This window comes from Rana temporaria, chromosome 9 (assembly GCF_905171775.1).
Source record: "Rana temporaria chromosome 9, aRanTem1.1, whole genome shotgun sequence".
NCBI classification, from domain to species: Eukaryota; Metazoa; Chordata; class Amphibia; order Anura; family Ranidae; genus Rana; species Rana temporaria.
Genome location: NC_053497.1, coordinates 87,851,730 through 87,867,445, shown reverse-complemented (window position 1 = coordinate 87,867,445; position 15,716 = coordinate 87,851,730). Strand labels below are relative to the sequence as shown.

The 15,716-nt window shown below is 47.4% G+C and overlaps 1 protein-coding gene across 1 annotated transcript in view; it reads left to right on the top strand.

Annotated features, from left to right (window-relative positions):
* The window catches only part of ALG13 (ALG13 UDP-N-acetylglucosaminyltransferase subunit), a 401,371-nt gene that overhangs the window by 88,024 nt on the left and 297,631 nt on the right, over positions 1–15,716 (top strand). The window contains exon 8 of the mRNA XM_040325249.1: positions 11,828–11,911. Within this exon, the coding sequence (XP_040181183.1) occupies positions 11,828–11,911 (84 nt within the window). The remainder of the gene's footprint in view (positions 1–11,827; positions 11,912–15,716) is intronic.

Sequence of the window (15,716 nt, the reverse complement as noted above, 5' to 3'; positions counted from 1 at the left end):
TGGTCTATATGACACTTTTTTGTGTCACCTTTAAAGTCCCACCCTCAGGGGGGTACTTTTTTTGTTTTTTCTACACATAGAGCTTATAGCTCTTCATTTATGGAGCCACGGACCAGGTGCCTGGGTCAGTGCAGGATAAGGCATTAATGGGTGCGCTTCTCACTGCTGTAAGGGACTCTCTTAAGCTGTATAGTGCAGCTGTTTTTCCGCCGAGGGCTCTGTCTTTTTTGGATCACACAAATCTGACCGCTCTGTGAAGGTTCTCTCCTTCTGTACCCCTCTTAGATAATTTCTAAGATGCGGAATGAGAAAGGCCGCTGAGGTAGTCCCTCACCGCCTGGCGGTTCAGCGCCCTCTTGAGGAGAGCCCTTTCAGGGGATCCTCCGGGTGTCATGTATAGCTGACCACTCTCCCTATTACGGGAGTCCCTGCTTGTATGGATCTGGCTGTTAGAAGATCTGAAGTACTGGCCCTTGCCATGTTTACCATGCTGGGGTCTGTCTTGCGGCCTATTGTGGCTACTACTCTAAGCATTTTGCACCAGACAGTGGAGAAGCACCGTCTCTTTACCAAAGGTATTAGGCTAGCGGACCTGTTGGTCCAGGGCCTCATATAGGTCTGTGATGCTTCTTTGAATGCTGCGCTATTGTTATCCAGGGCATCTGTTTCAGAGATGGTACGCAGTGGTGTAGTGGTTAATTCCATTACTTGTCAGCACGAGTCATTTGGTCCGAATTCCGGACACTGACGCCAATCTAGCTGGGGCTTACATTGTCGCTCTGTGTCTGTCTGCGTGGGTTTCCTCCAGGTACTCCAGTTTCCTCCCACCCTCCAAAGACATGTGTGCATACACTTCCATAATATACATACTAGGGCTGCGCATCTTCACTCGTCTCACGATTCGATGCGATTACGATTATCAAGTCCACGATTCGATTCGGCGATGCATCACGATGCATCACGATTACCGACGAGCTCTCACTTCCGCTTGGGCCGCCTAGGTGGCCCTTCCTCCCCGCAATCTTCTGAGACACATCACAGGTTCCAGAAGATTGCCCAGCTATGCAGGACAGCGCAGTGAGACATGTACACCTGGCTGTGAAGCTGCAAGCTGTCACAGCCGGATGCCCACAGAAGTATTGCCAGCGCCGTGGACAGAATGGAGTGTTCGGGTGGCAACATCGCTGGATTGTGGGACAGGTGAGTGTCTTTTTATTAAAAGTCAGAAGATACTTTTTTTTGTAGCTGCTGACTTTTAATGTTTTTTTTTACTGAACTCTGCTTTTAAATAAAAATAACCTCACTCCCTTAAAGTGGAGTTCCACCCAAAAGTGGAACTTCTCCTTTAAGCACTCCTCGCCCCCTGACATGCCATATTTGGCATATCATTTTTTTTGGGGGGGGGGGGTCCTCTTTTTAGTGGGACTTCCTGTCCTGGCTGCCTAGGTGACTCCTTTTGTCGCCCTAGGTGGCCCCTCCATGCCAGCGATCTTCTGGGACACAGGTCCCAGAAGTTTGGCTGGCCAATGGCAGATCACAGTGCGCGCCTGGCCATGAAGCCGTAAGCTATCATGGCCGGGTGCCCACAGTAGATATGATGGCATTGAGGAGAGGAGCGGGGAAAGGTATGGGGCTCTGTGCGGTCGCATCGCTGGACCGTGGGACAAGTAAGTGTCGGTTTAATAAAAGTCACCAGCTACACTTTTGGTAGCTGCTGACTTTTACTAAACTAAAAAGCAGTGGAACTCCACTATAAAAAGTGATTAGTGCACTACAGGGTACAGGAATATACAAATGTGGCTGCTGGGAGGTCTGGAGGGATTATAATTCACAGCAAGTTCCCTGTACTGTCTGTGTTGAAATTTGAATGTGAAAAAAAGGGGAGGTACAGCGCAAAAAACTAATGTAAAAATTGAAAACCTGCACATGAGGCGCAGGTTGATATGTTGGTGGTAATGAATTGATGACACTAGAAAAAACAAATATATATAATCAATGGTTATTGGATGTAACATATGAAGGATAAACCCAATAATTATGACATATAGCTGGGAAATCTTCAGATAGTGCATGAAAAAATTCTCTCAACAATACGTGCCAAAAGATGAAATCAATCAAAGAAATCCAAATAAATATGGTGACGTATGAGTGGGTGAAAAAAATCCACAAATAATGATCAAGTGAAAAGCTGTTGAATTATGTTGCCAGTATATAATCAATGGTATAATCATATATATAATCAATAGTTATTGGATGTAACATATGAAAGATAAACCCATAATTCAACAGCTTTTCACTTGATCATTATTTGTGGATTTTTTTCACCCACTCATACGTCACCATATTTATTTGGATTTCTTTGATTGATTTCATCTTTTGGCACGTATTGTTGAGAGAATTTTTTCTTGCACTATCTGAAGATTTCCCAGCTATATGTCATAATTATTGGGTTTATCCTTCATATGTTACATCCAATAACCATTGATTATATATATTTGTTTTTTCTAGTGTCATCAATTCATTACCACTAACATATCAACCTGCGCCTCATGTGCAGGTTTTCAATTTTTACATTAGTTTTTTGCGCTGTACCTCCCCTTTTTTTCACTTAGCTTTAAATTTGTATCTATAATTTTTGGTACCTGGCAGCACTTTTTCTGTATTCTGCGCAGTGTTTTTTTCTACTAGAAAAAGTTTTTCCTGTGTTGAAATTTTCCTGACTTCCCAAGTTCGCACATTCCAGCACACTAGGAGTTAACACAATGGAATGTGCAAACTTAGGACACCAGAGAAATGTCAACATAGAGCACATGGAGGAGGAGAAAGAATACTGCTGTAATTAAGAATCCCCTATTTGCAATACATGCCGTTCTAAACCATTTAATGGCCACTGCTGCATGTGCTGTTTTAAATATATACAGTCAGCTTCTCATACCTTCGTTTCTGTGTGTATGCTGCTCTCTATATTTCCGCACATGTGACTCTGTCCTGTCCGGCCCGCCTCTCACCACTCGTTCTCCTCTTTCCCGACTTCAGTGGGAGTTCTCAGCCCCGCCCACCGACTGTACTATAGCTATCAGATGAGAAGAGAGGCGGGCGGGGCTGAGACGTAGGAGGTGAGAGGCGGGCCGGAGCTAACATGAGAGGATTCCGGAATATACAGACAGCAATATAAGTATGAAACACTGTGTATTTTAAAAAGTACATGCAGCAGTGGCCATATAGTGTATTATAGCGGCATTTAATGCAAAATGGGTATTTTATTAGACGCGCTCGGAGCGATCTCCCGGGAGGGGCGGGGCAAGTCGGGATGACGTCACCCGACATCGATTATTGGGGCCACATGCATCGATGCCGAATCGGGGGCCCCCGAATCGCGATGCATCGATTATATTCAACACCCCTAATACATACACACTTTGTGTATGTATTATTACGGGGGCCGATAAGGGCTCAGCTGGGGGACTAATTTGTCCCTGGGTGCGTAAATGCCGGCATCCAAATCCCGCCTATGCAGTCGTCTTCCCTCCCTGCTCTAGGGGGGGGGGCGGCTTACAGGTTCACAATTCGGTGAATCTCCCTGCTCTCTGACTGGTGGGTCTGCGAGGTGGTCTCTTCAGAGTCCTAGATGGGGTTTACGCCTATCCATAGAACAGAGTTCTTTTCTCGTTTATTCCTTGCCCGGCTTGTCGGTCTGCCTGAGCAGTATGGGACTTGCAAGTCTCGCAGGGACGCATACATGCATGTCCCGTTTTGCATATGTCACAGAATTTTCTGTGCTCCGTGATGGGGCTTCTGTCAGTCTGTGGCCCTCCCTTTTGATCTGGCGTCAGCACTGAGGGTTTTCACCTAGGAGCTCGCAATTATCCTAACTTTGTTGGGACAGTGAGGTTTTGCCTCGTGGGCTTCATGAACGTCCTTCTGAGGGCAGCTTCTGTCTCAGACCTAGTGGATGTGTTTATAGCCATTCAGACCCCCCGAAGTTTCGGGTGAGTACTAAACATTTGGAGCCGCTCCTGATTCTGACTCAAAGGGAGCAAAGGTCCTTCTTCCCCTGGAGAAATTGCAGACTCTTCAGTCTACAGTGAGGGTATTAGCATCACGCTATCGGTCTTCTCTCCGGGTACATGCAGGTCCGGGGCCTGTGGGTCGCCTCCTTCGAGGCGGTACTGTATGCCCAGTTCCACACTTGGGCTTTCAGGGGGAAATACTGACCAGGTGGTAAGAAATTTCCTGTCTCTGTAATCGCCAGATTCTGGTGCTCCACCTAGTAGGAGTCTTCTGAGTTGGTGACGGAGACCCCCGGGTCTTCGGCCCGGGAAGTTGTTTCTTCCTTCCAGTGGTCGGTGTTTACGACGGACGCAGGCCTCATGGGTTGTGGGGACCCCTGGGGGGGGGGGGTCCAGTCGGCCCAGAGTCGCTGGACTTGCATGTGCCAACAGCCACAACTCCCTGAATGTGCCTGCTCTCCTTCTGATCTTGGTAGCTACCCAGGGTCGGGCCTGGTTAGTACCTAGGTGGGAGGCCGCCTGGGTGCTGTGGACCCTGTCTACCGTTCATTGTCCCACTATTTGGGTGATCAGGCTTTGATTCTCCTCGTGTTCGAGGAGGTTGCAAGGTTCTAGCCGACAACGCCACGATCGTGGCTTCGGTCTACCATGGGTATGCCAGCAGGCGGACTACTGGAGTCACCTGATACTGGACCAGGGTGACTGTTTTTCTGTGCCTGGGGGTGTTTCGGCTCCCTTGCAAGAAGTGAGTCTCACAGGGCAGGCGAGATTATAGCTAAGCGGTAGACTGCCTGCCCTGCATGCAATTGCCTCTGGGTTCAAACCCAGGAAGATCTGTGTTGTTGCGTCGGGCTCGCCTTGGTTTTTTCCACTCGTGGATCTCCTGGCCGCTCGTCTCCACCGCAAGGGTGTCGAAGTTATTGACCAGGTTTAGTGCTCTGGTACTGACACGTAAGTTGCGCTGGTGACCCTGTGGGGGTCTGTATCTGCGGCCTTATACCGTTCCTCTTTTCGTGTTGCTTCCTCGGCTGCTCCATAGAGTGGAGGCTGAGGGGATCCCGATGTTCCTAATCACTCCAGATTGACATTGGCATCCTTGGTACGCCGATTTTGGGCGCTTCATAGCGGAGGTACCCTGGCCGTCGCCAGGGCGAGAGGTCCTTCTGTCTCGAGGTCCCATATTTCCTTCTGTTGTACAGTCACTGACTTGCTCAACGTGGCTATGGTAGCCAGACTTTAAGAGACCGGGGTCTGTGACTCGGTCATCTCAACCATGCTGAGGGCACGGTAGTCTTCTTCCAGGAGAATCTACAGTCACACCTGGCAGGCCTACATCTCTTGGTGCGAAGAGATGAAGTGACGTCCACGGACGTATTCGATGGCCAGGGTCCTGCTGTTTTTTACAGCTTGGAGTGGATCTCAAATTACTTTTAAGCACCGTTTGGGGGCAGAGTTCAGCCTTGGCTGTGTATTTTCAGTGGCCCTTTGGTGCCTGTTCCCTGGTGGGTACCTCTTTGTGCAGGGGGTTTGTCATATTCTTTCCCCTCTTGGCCCATCTCTTCCCCAATGAGTTTTGACTCTCGGTTCCTCAGGAGCCTTCCTTTTGGAAACATCAGAGATTTTCTCAACACTATCTCGGAAGGTGGCCCTTTTCTTCCGTTAGAGGGGTCTCTGAGCTGGCGGGCTTGTCTTGCAAGCCGCCATGCTTGATCCTCCATGAGGATTAGGTGGTGGTGGTGCGCCTGCGACCTTCCCTTCTTCCGAAGGTGGTCTCGGACTTTCGCCTGAATAGGGGCATTGTTTCGTCCATCCTTTTTGCCCTCGGCCGGCGCATCCTACGGAGGTTGCTTTTCATACTTCAGGCGTGGTACGTGCTTTGCGGGTGTACCTACCCGCTACAGCTTCATTTTGGAGAACTGACCCTCTTTTGTGTCAGTGTCGGGTCCACAAGGGCCTGGCAGTCTCGTCGACCACTCTGTCTCGGTGGATCTGACAGACCATCATACAGGCCTATGCTCTTAGGGGGCGGGCTCCCCTTTTCCGGTCGCGGCAATTTTTAACCAGGGCACCTGGTCCTTACTGGGTTTTTCCGACTTCATATGTCGGTGTCACAGGTGTGCAGGGCGGCGACTTGGTCGTCCATTCACGTTTTTGTTTTTCAAAATTTCCTGGTTGCTGTGAGTGCATCTTCTGATGCTTCTTTCGCCCGCTAGCGTTTGCAGGCGGCCGTTTGAAGTTGCACCTCCTCCATTTGTGGAGCTCTGCTTGTTTTGGGGTGAAGTTAAAATTGGTTTTACTGATCTATTTCCCACCCCTCGTTTTGACACTGCTTGGGGATGTCCCACTTGTCAAGACTTAAGGAGCTGTGGTGTAAAAAAATGGTGTATGTATACTTCCGGTTGCGGCGATAACATACCAGGGAATAACACACAGGGCGATGAGCACCCGCACACGGGGGGGGGGGGGGGGTGGACAAAAACGGAGGTAGCAGCGCGCATAGCGCTACACACACACAGCCACCCTGGCTGCTGGGCATATATTTTTTTTATCGATACCCAGCAACAACAGCCAGGATTGGCAAATGGCTGGGTATCCAGGAACCAAAATGGTGGAACAGGAACTTCCGGCGCCATTAGCCAAGATGGCGGCCGGAAGACTTCCGGTTTCCAGTGACTACTTTGCAGCATTTCAGGTAATACACAGGGGTATAAATACAGCCTAAACAGTAGTGTCCACAGCTCTCCTGACGACGCAAATAGCGAAACGCGTAGAGGCTGTCTGGACACACACACACAGAGGGTGCAGTACACCAGCACGCACGGACCCCTTGTAGCAACACATGTGGAGCATAGCGGGGCACGCACACCTCCTAGGATGCCATTTAAATGCTGGTCAGCGGCTTTTAACGGTTGACACTGCCAAAGACACTCAGTGCCGGTCAGAGGCACTCTATATTGTAAGTGTTATTTTTTACCTTTTTTAAATAAATATATATTTTAATATACTACACCATGATAAGCCCCTTGTTTTTGAGGAATTGAGGATACCTTGTAAAAGGGAAAAGGAGGCAATACCCACTGACGAACAAAGAAAAGACACCACTTTGGAGCCTAATAATATCTGGGGTCTGGTGAGTGTTGATTTTAACCATTGGTGATGGTGGCACATCTTTGTCAGGTGGAAGAGATAGCGGCACTTTCCTGTATACAGCACTACCAACATTGAACCTTGTGTTTGCTGGAACCTATTGTATAAGAGCAAGATTGCCTGTCATTTGGACTATTTTCAGTGCAGCTAGCACATGTGCACATTTTTGTGTTTGTTTGATAATTATTTCACTCTTTGATATATATATATTTTTTTGAGATTATTTGGTTCCAATATCGGTTATTGGACAATTCACGGTGCAGTTGGTATATTGCATATGGTGTTTTTTATACACATATATATATACACACCATTTTTCGTATTATCCTTTGTATTGTTTTCACTATTTGGTTGGTCAGTAGCAGCAATAACAGCCATCTTCTCACAGGAGCACTGTGGCATATGGATTGTATGCTGACATACTGATCTAGATCTATGATTTAAGTTTATAATTACTGGGTCACACTTGCATGACTTATATATATTTTTTTATATATTGTTTGTATTCAGGGTATTCACATTTAAGATTGGGTACACTGTGGCCCTGACATTTCACTAATGTCCATATTTCCAGAGATTAATACCTCTGGATAATTAGATCAGCGCAGTAACATTTTTTTCCCGATAAGAGAAAATAGGATTTTTTGTACTCACTGTGAAATCCTTTTCTCTGATGTCCATGGACGGACACAGCTCCCACCCCTCCTTTTTAGGTTTGTACTGCTTGTTACGAACTGAGGCTGCATGCTGCAGTGAGAAGGGTTATGTCTGGAGGGACCGCCCCCTGGGCGGGGCTGTTCAACTCTGTTAATATAACATGTATTTAAAGCGGGGGTTCACCCTATTAAAAAAATAAAAATAATTTTTTTTTATTATACCATTACATTCGGCATCGTAGCGCGAGCTACAGTATGCCGGTCTTACATTTTTTATCCCCGTACTCACTGTGCTATGGATCATTGAAGATTCCGGGGAATGGGCGTTCCTATGGTGAGAGAAGGTGATTGACGGCCGGCCCTGGCACGTCACGCTCCTCCGGAAATAGCCGAAATAGGCTTGGCTCTTCACGGCGCCTGTGCGCAGGCGCCGTGAAGAGCCGAGACCTACTCCGGCTGTCTTCGGGGAGCGTGACGTGCCAGAGCCGGCCGTCAATCATCCTCCCTCTCCATAGGCACGCCCATTCCCCGCGGGAGTCGGATTCTTCAATCAACGATACCACAGTGAGTACGGGGATTAAAAATTTAAGACCGGCATACCGTAGCTCGCGCTACGATGCCGAATGTAATGGTATAATGATGTTAAGGAGGGTGAACCACCGCTTTAACATGTTTCTGCCTAGTCCTCTCCTGTAAACAGGGAACATAACCCACTTGTCAAGACTTAAAGCGGGGGTTCACCCTGTTAAAAAAAAAAAAAAAAAAAAGGTTTTTTTTATTAGACCATTAAATTCGGCATCGTAGCGCGAGCTACGGTATGCCGGTCTTACATTTTTTATCCCCGTACTCACCGTGCTATCGATGATTGAAGAATCCGGGGAATGGGCGTTCCTATGGTGAGAGAAGGTGATTGACGGCCGGCCCTGGCACGTCACGCTTCTCCGGAAATAGCCGAAATAGGCTTGGCTATTCACGGCGCCTGCGCATAGCCTGTGCGCAGGCGTCGTGAATAGCCGAGACCTACTCCGGCTGTCTTCGGGGAGCGTGACGTGCCAGAGCCGGCCGTCAATCATCCTCCCTCTCCATAGGCACGCCCATTCCCCGCGGGAGTCGGATTCTTCAATCAACGATACCACAGTGAGTACGGGGATTAAAAATTTAAGACCGGCATACCGTAGCTCGCGCTACGATGCCGAATTTAATGGTCTAATGATGGAAAGGAGGGTGAACTACCGCTTTAAGGAGCGGTCTCCGTCCATGGACATCGGAGAAAATAATTTTACGATTCGTTTTTTTAACCCCATTATGTTACTGGCCGATTAATCGATTATGAAATTAAATCGATTACAATTTTCATAATCGATTAGTTGTTTCAGCCCTACTCCCAATGCTTTGGCTGTAGTCTCGTTCTATATCCACTCATGTAACATATAAAAGACTATCATGGTGTAGTATATCAAAGAATTTATTATGATTAAAACATATATAGTTATTCCACTCGGCACTGAGCTAATTCAGCGTAAATAGCAGTATACAAATGTACGAGAGTGTCCTGGTCCGCACGTGTGATGCCTCGCTTTGTCGCTTGCGTTCCTAGCCTCGTTATACTCAGACCGGACATGACAAGCTGGCAATGGTCCCGCGGCCTCTATGCAGTTCGCAACTTAATGCGTCATCAGGAAGCTGCCTCATTGGTGCTCAATCTTTTTATATCTCCCTGTGCTACTTGTTATCCTATCATCTGCTTCGTACAACAGGAAGCACCACATCCGCCGTTTTGACTACTGGTAATTCCCTGACTACTGCAACTTCTGTCCGGGAGTCCAAACTCCATTTTACCGGAAGTGGACTGGCCGCCATTTTAGTTGTTGGCTATTATTCACTGCCAATGGTGTGAACCTGCTGGCATTTTTTCATTTTTTTTTTCACATTTTACATAGCTTCCCCTCCCCCGCTTTAGTTCCATTGGTTTTATATTCTCATTATACTTGGGCTGCACTCCTCATTCCTGGAAGTAATACAACCTCTATTTTAACAACTGGTGGGTGCATATTGCCCCAAGTGTATACCTGCTGGCAACCCCCCCCTGTTATGGAGACTTCCCACAATCATTCTAATGCATTAACCCCCTCAGTTATCCTGGATTGCAACAGTAGCATATTTGAAATCTTTTTGGATTTATTTGCAGTGGTTTTTAACCCATTCTTGGCCGCTAGCGGGGGTGAAACCGACCTACTAGTGCTGCAAAATTGGCAGTAAAGCACCGCTAAATTGTGAAAGGGGCCTTAACAATGCCCCAACAGATTCTCTATAGGGTTTAAGTCAGACGAGTTTGCTGTCCAATCAAGCACAGTGATACCACCATGATTGTTAAACCAGGTATTGGTACTTTTGGCAGTGCTGGAAAATGAAATCCACATCTCTAGAGCACTTCATGATACCCTCAGCTGACAAGCTTTATGGAGATGCTGATTTCCTTTTCCAGCAGGTCTTGGCACTTGCCCACACTGCCAAAACTACCAATACCTGGTTTAATGATCATGGCATCTCTGGGCTTGATTGGCCAACAAACTCGCCTGATCTAAACCTCATACCGAATCTGGAGTATTGTCAAGGAGGAGATGAGACGCCAGACTTGACAATGCGGACAAGCTGAAGGCCACTATCAAAGCAACCTTCCATAAGGCTTCCATAACACCTCAGCAGTGCCACAGGCTGATCGCCCACATGTCACGCCAGATTGATGTAATTCATGAGAAAGGAGCCCTGACCAAGTATTAAAGGGTAACTCCACTTTTCGTGGGAGTAAAAAAAAAATGGCAAAGAAAATATTGATGTAGCGCATATAATTGCGGCACTAATCATTATTGTAATTGAATGTTATTTAACCGCTTGCCGACCACCTTCTGCACATAGTAAGAAAGGAGACATATATAGTTTTTTCCACACTCCCATCCCCACAGTTAGAACACAGTTAACCCCTTGATCGCACCCTAGCGTTAACCCCTTCCCTGCCAGTGTCTTGCACAGTAATCATGTGCATTTTTATAGCACTGATTGCTGAATAAATGACAATGATCCTAAAATGGCGTCAAGTGTCCGCCATAATGTCGCAATCATGATTAAAATTGGAGACCACTGTCATTACTAATAATTTTTTTAATTATAATAAAAATGCCATAAAACGATCGCCTATTTTGTAGACGCTATAACTTTTTGCGCAAACCAATCAATATACGGTTATTTTTTAAAGATAATATTGTATTATATTTTGGGGATATTTGTTATAGTAAAAAAATTTTTTTTATGGCGCACACAAAATAAACGCAGAGGTGATCAAATGCCACCAAAAGAAAGCTCTATTTTGTGGGAAAGAAAATGCATCAATTTTGTTTGGGAGCCACGTTGCACGACTGCACATTTGTCAGTTAAAGCGACGCAGTGCTGAATCGCAATTTTTTTTTTTTTTTTTTCTTAATTGATGCCCTGCTGCTGCCACACATGACAGTTGGTTATGAAACCACTCTCATTAGACCCACTCGGAACAGAGGCACAGACAAACAAACATTGATTTCTTCAGAATAACAAAAGATATGAATCTACAACAAAGTTTTATTTTTTATTTTTTTATACCCCTTGCAAAGTACATAGATCACCCAGAGGGGATTTTTTTCCCCCTCAACAAAAGTGCATGCTGTACAATACATGGACTTACATTTTTAGTAAGCCAACACTTCTGCCATTTTTTTTTTTTATTGGCCTTGTGTAATCCAATTTTATGAGATTCTGAATTTTGGGTTTTCACTAGCTGTAAACTGCAATCTTCAAAATGACTAGAAGTGATACTTGAAATAATCACTCTGTGTACATTAAAACGAGTTTCGTGTTTTAAATTGATTTACTGAAATTAACTTTTTGATATTCTAATTTTATGCACCTGGGTGTATATATCTGATCAGTATCTAATCTGTTTTAGAACTACACGTGATTTATTTTATTTATTTTTATTTTCAGCTCTTCTACTGCCAGATTCACAACAATGAGATTCGGAAAATATGTGTAGCTTTTATGAGGAAGAATGAAAAGCTATTTGAATCTGTGAGTTTGACTTAAACAATTACATAAAATAAATTGTATTCTGTTCCTTTTGAGAAGAGGTGAACTAGACGACAATGCACAATACTGTGCAAAGGTTTTATGCAGGTGAAATCGTGTTTATTAAGAATGCTTTCATAAATAGAAGTGTTTTTCTCTTATCGTCCATGGACAGACACTGCTCCTTAAATCTTGACAAGTGGGTTATGTTCCCTGTTTACAGGAGAGGACTAGGCAGAAACATGTTAGATAATTAAATACATGTTACATTAACAGAGTTGAACAGCCCCGCCCAGGGGGTGATCCCTCCAGACATAACCCTCCTCCCTGCAGTATGCAGCCTCAGTTTAGTTCTGCCTAGCAAAGGAGAAGGACGTATGGCTCCCTTTGGGCCCAGTGCTCCGAGGAAAAATGTTCTTTTTTCTTGAATCTTCTATCAACTGTTGGCTGAGAGACAGGCTGGATATATAGATCCTTGTAGTCTACTCAATCCGGCCAGCGAGCGTGAGCACACCTTTGCAAAGAGGCTGGGTCTGCCACGACATACCCCATGACTCTTGGGGTGGCCGGTGAGCTTTGCTTCGAGGTCCACACATGACTGGGCTGTGGTGTTGTCTCACTCACAGTGGACCGGGCCGACCGCTACCTCCATTGCGGTTGTAGGCCTGTCAGGGAGTCCTCGCTTGGACGGGTAAGTACAGTCCCTCCCGCTTTGGTGAGTTGGTACGGCTGGACATTCCTGGGGTTCGGGATCCTCCTATCCTCCCTTCCCTGCTCCTTTTTCCTCTGATGCATTACATTACTGAGGGGGGGCACCTTACTGAGGGGACTGTGGTGTTTCTTTTTACTGCTGGGGTCCTTTTAAAAGAGGAGTTTGGACACTGTCTAGTCTCTTTGGGCTTTCACTGTTCAAAATGCTGCGTTTTGCCGCAGTGCTGTCGCCATTTCTTGGGTGATTTTCAGTTACTATTGAAAATCCCATTGGCGGGCATTTTGTTGTAGCTGCGCTATGGCGCAGGTTACTATTGCGGTTGGCCATCTTGTGCTGGTCCATACGGCGCGCAGCACATGTCTCCTCACGGTTTACCTCAGTTTTTTCTCCTCTCACACACGCTGTGTACTGAGGGCGGGCAGCGGTGCTGTGCAGTCTTTTCCTGTGATGGTGAGTCCCCTGGGACCCCCCGTTCAGTGCAGCAAGAGGGTGGGTTTTCAGTCTAGCCAGAATAGGGCCTTGGGAGCTTTTGAAATGGAGTCAGTCTCTTCCCCAATCATGCCTGAATTGGCAGCTGGTGCTCCTGGGATTCCCACAGACACTGTCAGTAGTCCTGGAATCCTTTATTGCCAGAGTGGGAGGGAAGTGCGGATATGAGGGGGGTACAAGGCGCCGCCTCCTCCCGATATCCCCTGGCGAATGATCTATATCGGACCAGGACCTGGCTGCGGCTCAGGTCCCCCGGTTCTGTTTTACATGGAGACGTGGACGGTGGTGTGGTGGTTCACTCCCTCACCTGGCAGCGAGAGTCACAGGTTTAAATCTGGACTCCAACACAAACTGCCTGGAGATTGCATGCTCTCTCCTTATGTCTGCGTGAGTTTTTTCCGGTTAATCCGATTTCCTCCCACACTCCTATGACGTGTGTAGAGCACTTGTCAGTGCGCTGTATGGAACTCCCTTATGCTGTCTGTGCAGCGGAGGTTTCCTCTGAGGGCTCTATCTTTTTTTGTGTAAATCAGACCGCTCTGTGAAAGCTTTTCCTTCTTTTCTTTGACTAATTCATTTATAAGGAATGGGAAATGCCGCAGAAGTATTTTTAGTTCCTCAGCGCCTGGGGTTTTCCCCTTTTTGAGGAGAGTTTAAAACAAAACAAAAGAAATTCTCCTCAGGTACTCACTCTTCCTATAGAAGGGACCCCTGCCTTCAGGGACCTTATTGATAGGAGGTCCGAGGCGCTGGGGTATGCATTGCGACCTGTTGTGGCCGCAACCTTGGTGTCTCTGAAACTCTCTGAATGGGCAAGGTTTTGCACAGATTGTGAAGGAGCACCAGCTCCCTCCCTAAATTATTGTGTAGCACCTGTGTACTTTTTAGTACAGGTGCTATGTTAAATTTTAGTAGGATGAGAGAGTTATTTGCTTTCATCAGGGTTGATCTGTTTAAATTTTGGCTGTCGCCAGCCCTGAACTGTCCTGTGGGTCATTCTGTGCTCCAGAGATGTAGTTCCATCTCTGGATGGCAGGTGGCGCCAGAGGGGTCCAGGCGGAGTCGCTCTTCCCCAGCAGCCAATTAGAGGAGCGTTTCCCTCGCGGGGCATGCTGGGGAGGGGTATTTCTGTGGCGGAGGCCATTGCCCGGGGTTCTTCGCGGGTTCCTGGTGCGGCACCCACCTTTAGGGTGTACGCACATCACGGGCCCCGGCAATATGGCCTGCCGGGGTCGCACGTGCTACGCGGAGTTCCTGACTCTGGGTCCTCATGGCTCAGAGCAACTGAAGCTACAATTGTGCCCCAGTGACTTTCTGGGTACCCACACTTTGAGAGAAAGATCCCAAGCTGCTGTGCTGTTTGGTGGCGAGTCGGTCTGAGGTGAGCCCGGAGGCAGGTGACCCAAATGGGCTTGGACGAACCATCGGGGATCTGGGTGACCGAATACTGTGAGGTTGTAGTATGCAAACTGTCAGTCGGTGGCCCCAAATTATTGACTGGGAGGATTCGCTCTACTTTCATGTTCCTGAGTACTGGGCCTGTGGCAGAGACCCTTTACTAATCTAAAACCTAATGGAGCCAAGTCGGTGGCAGAGACTTGTTCCTTCCCAGCGGTTCCGAGTGAAACCCTGGCTGCCAGATCTGTGAGAGGGACCTGTCCAAGGGCACTATACCCACTCCGGCTGGAGTGGCGACGAAACAAGCATATTTTTTGGAGGCAGGACTGCTTCTTCTATCCATAGCCTGAATCTGCAAAGTTTATTCCTTTTCACCAATCTATTCTATCTACCTTGAGTTGACTGTTTGGTCGTGTTGGACCAGAAATAAAAGCATTGAAAGCGTCAACCAACTGTCTGGACATTCCGTCACTGCTCTCATCATCACCATCAACCCTAGACACGTCACAGAGGTAACATAATTATGCCTTCCCAAATCTAACCAGCGGCTCCTTCGGGGGTAGCGCTACAATTAGACTGGCCGACCAGTTGGTCCAGGGCCTTTTATATTTCTGTGATGCCACACGGGGCATCCTTGATGTCCAGAGCCTCTGTTTTGGCAGTGGTTTTGCACCGCCTGATTTGGCTAAATTGCTGGTCTGCTGACCTAGCATCTTAAAATGCCCTGGCTGATTTACCCTTCAGGGGTGGGAGTTTTTTTGGTACCTCGTTGGATGACATCAAGGATGTCACTGGGGGTGAGAGCACTCTCCTCCCTCAGTCCTCCAGGGGAAGAGCCGTGCCGTGGGTCCCCGCTCAGAAGCGGTATTTTTGCGTCAGTCAGGGCCCGCGGGTTGACCCTCCCGGGCCGACTAAAGGCTCAACTGGGGGACTGAAATATCCCTGGGTGCGTAAGCCGAACACGCCGGCACCCTATCCCGCCAATGTATGTAGCCTCCCCCTGCCCATATCTTGGGTGGGGGCACGGCTTTGCAGGTTCACAGCTCATTGAACCTCCCTGCTCGCCGACCAGTGGGTCTGCAGGGTGGTCTCTTCGGAGTTTTAGGGTTCCTTCCTATCCACCGAACAGATTATTTTTTTTTTCCCTCGAGTCTTGCGGCTCGTCGGTTTGCTCTGACGCAGTGTGGCGCTTTCTATGCTGCGGGGTCA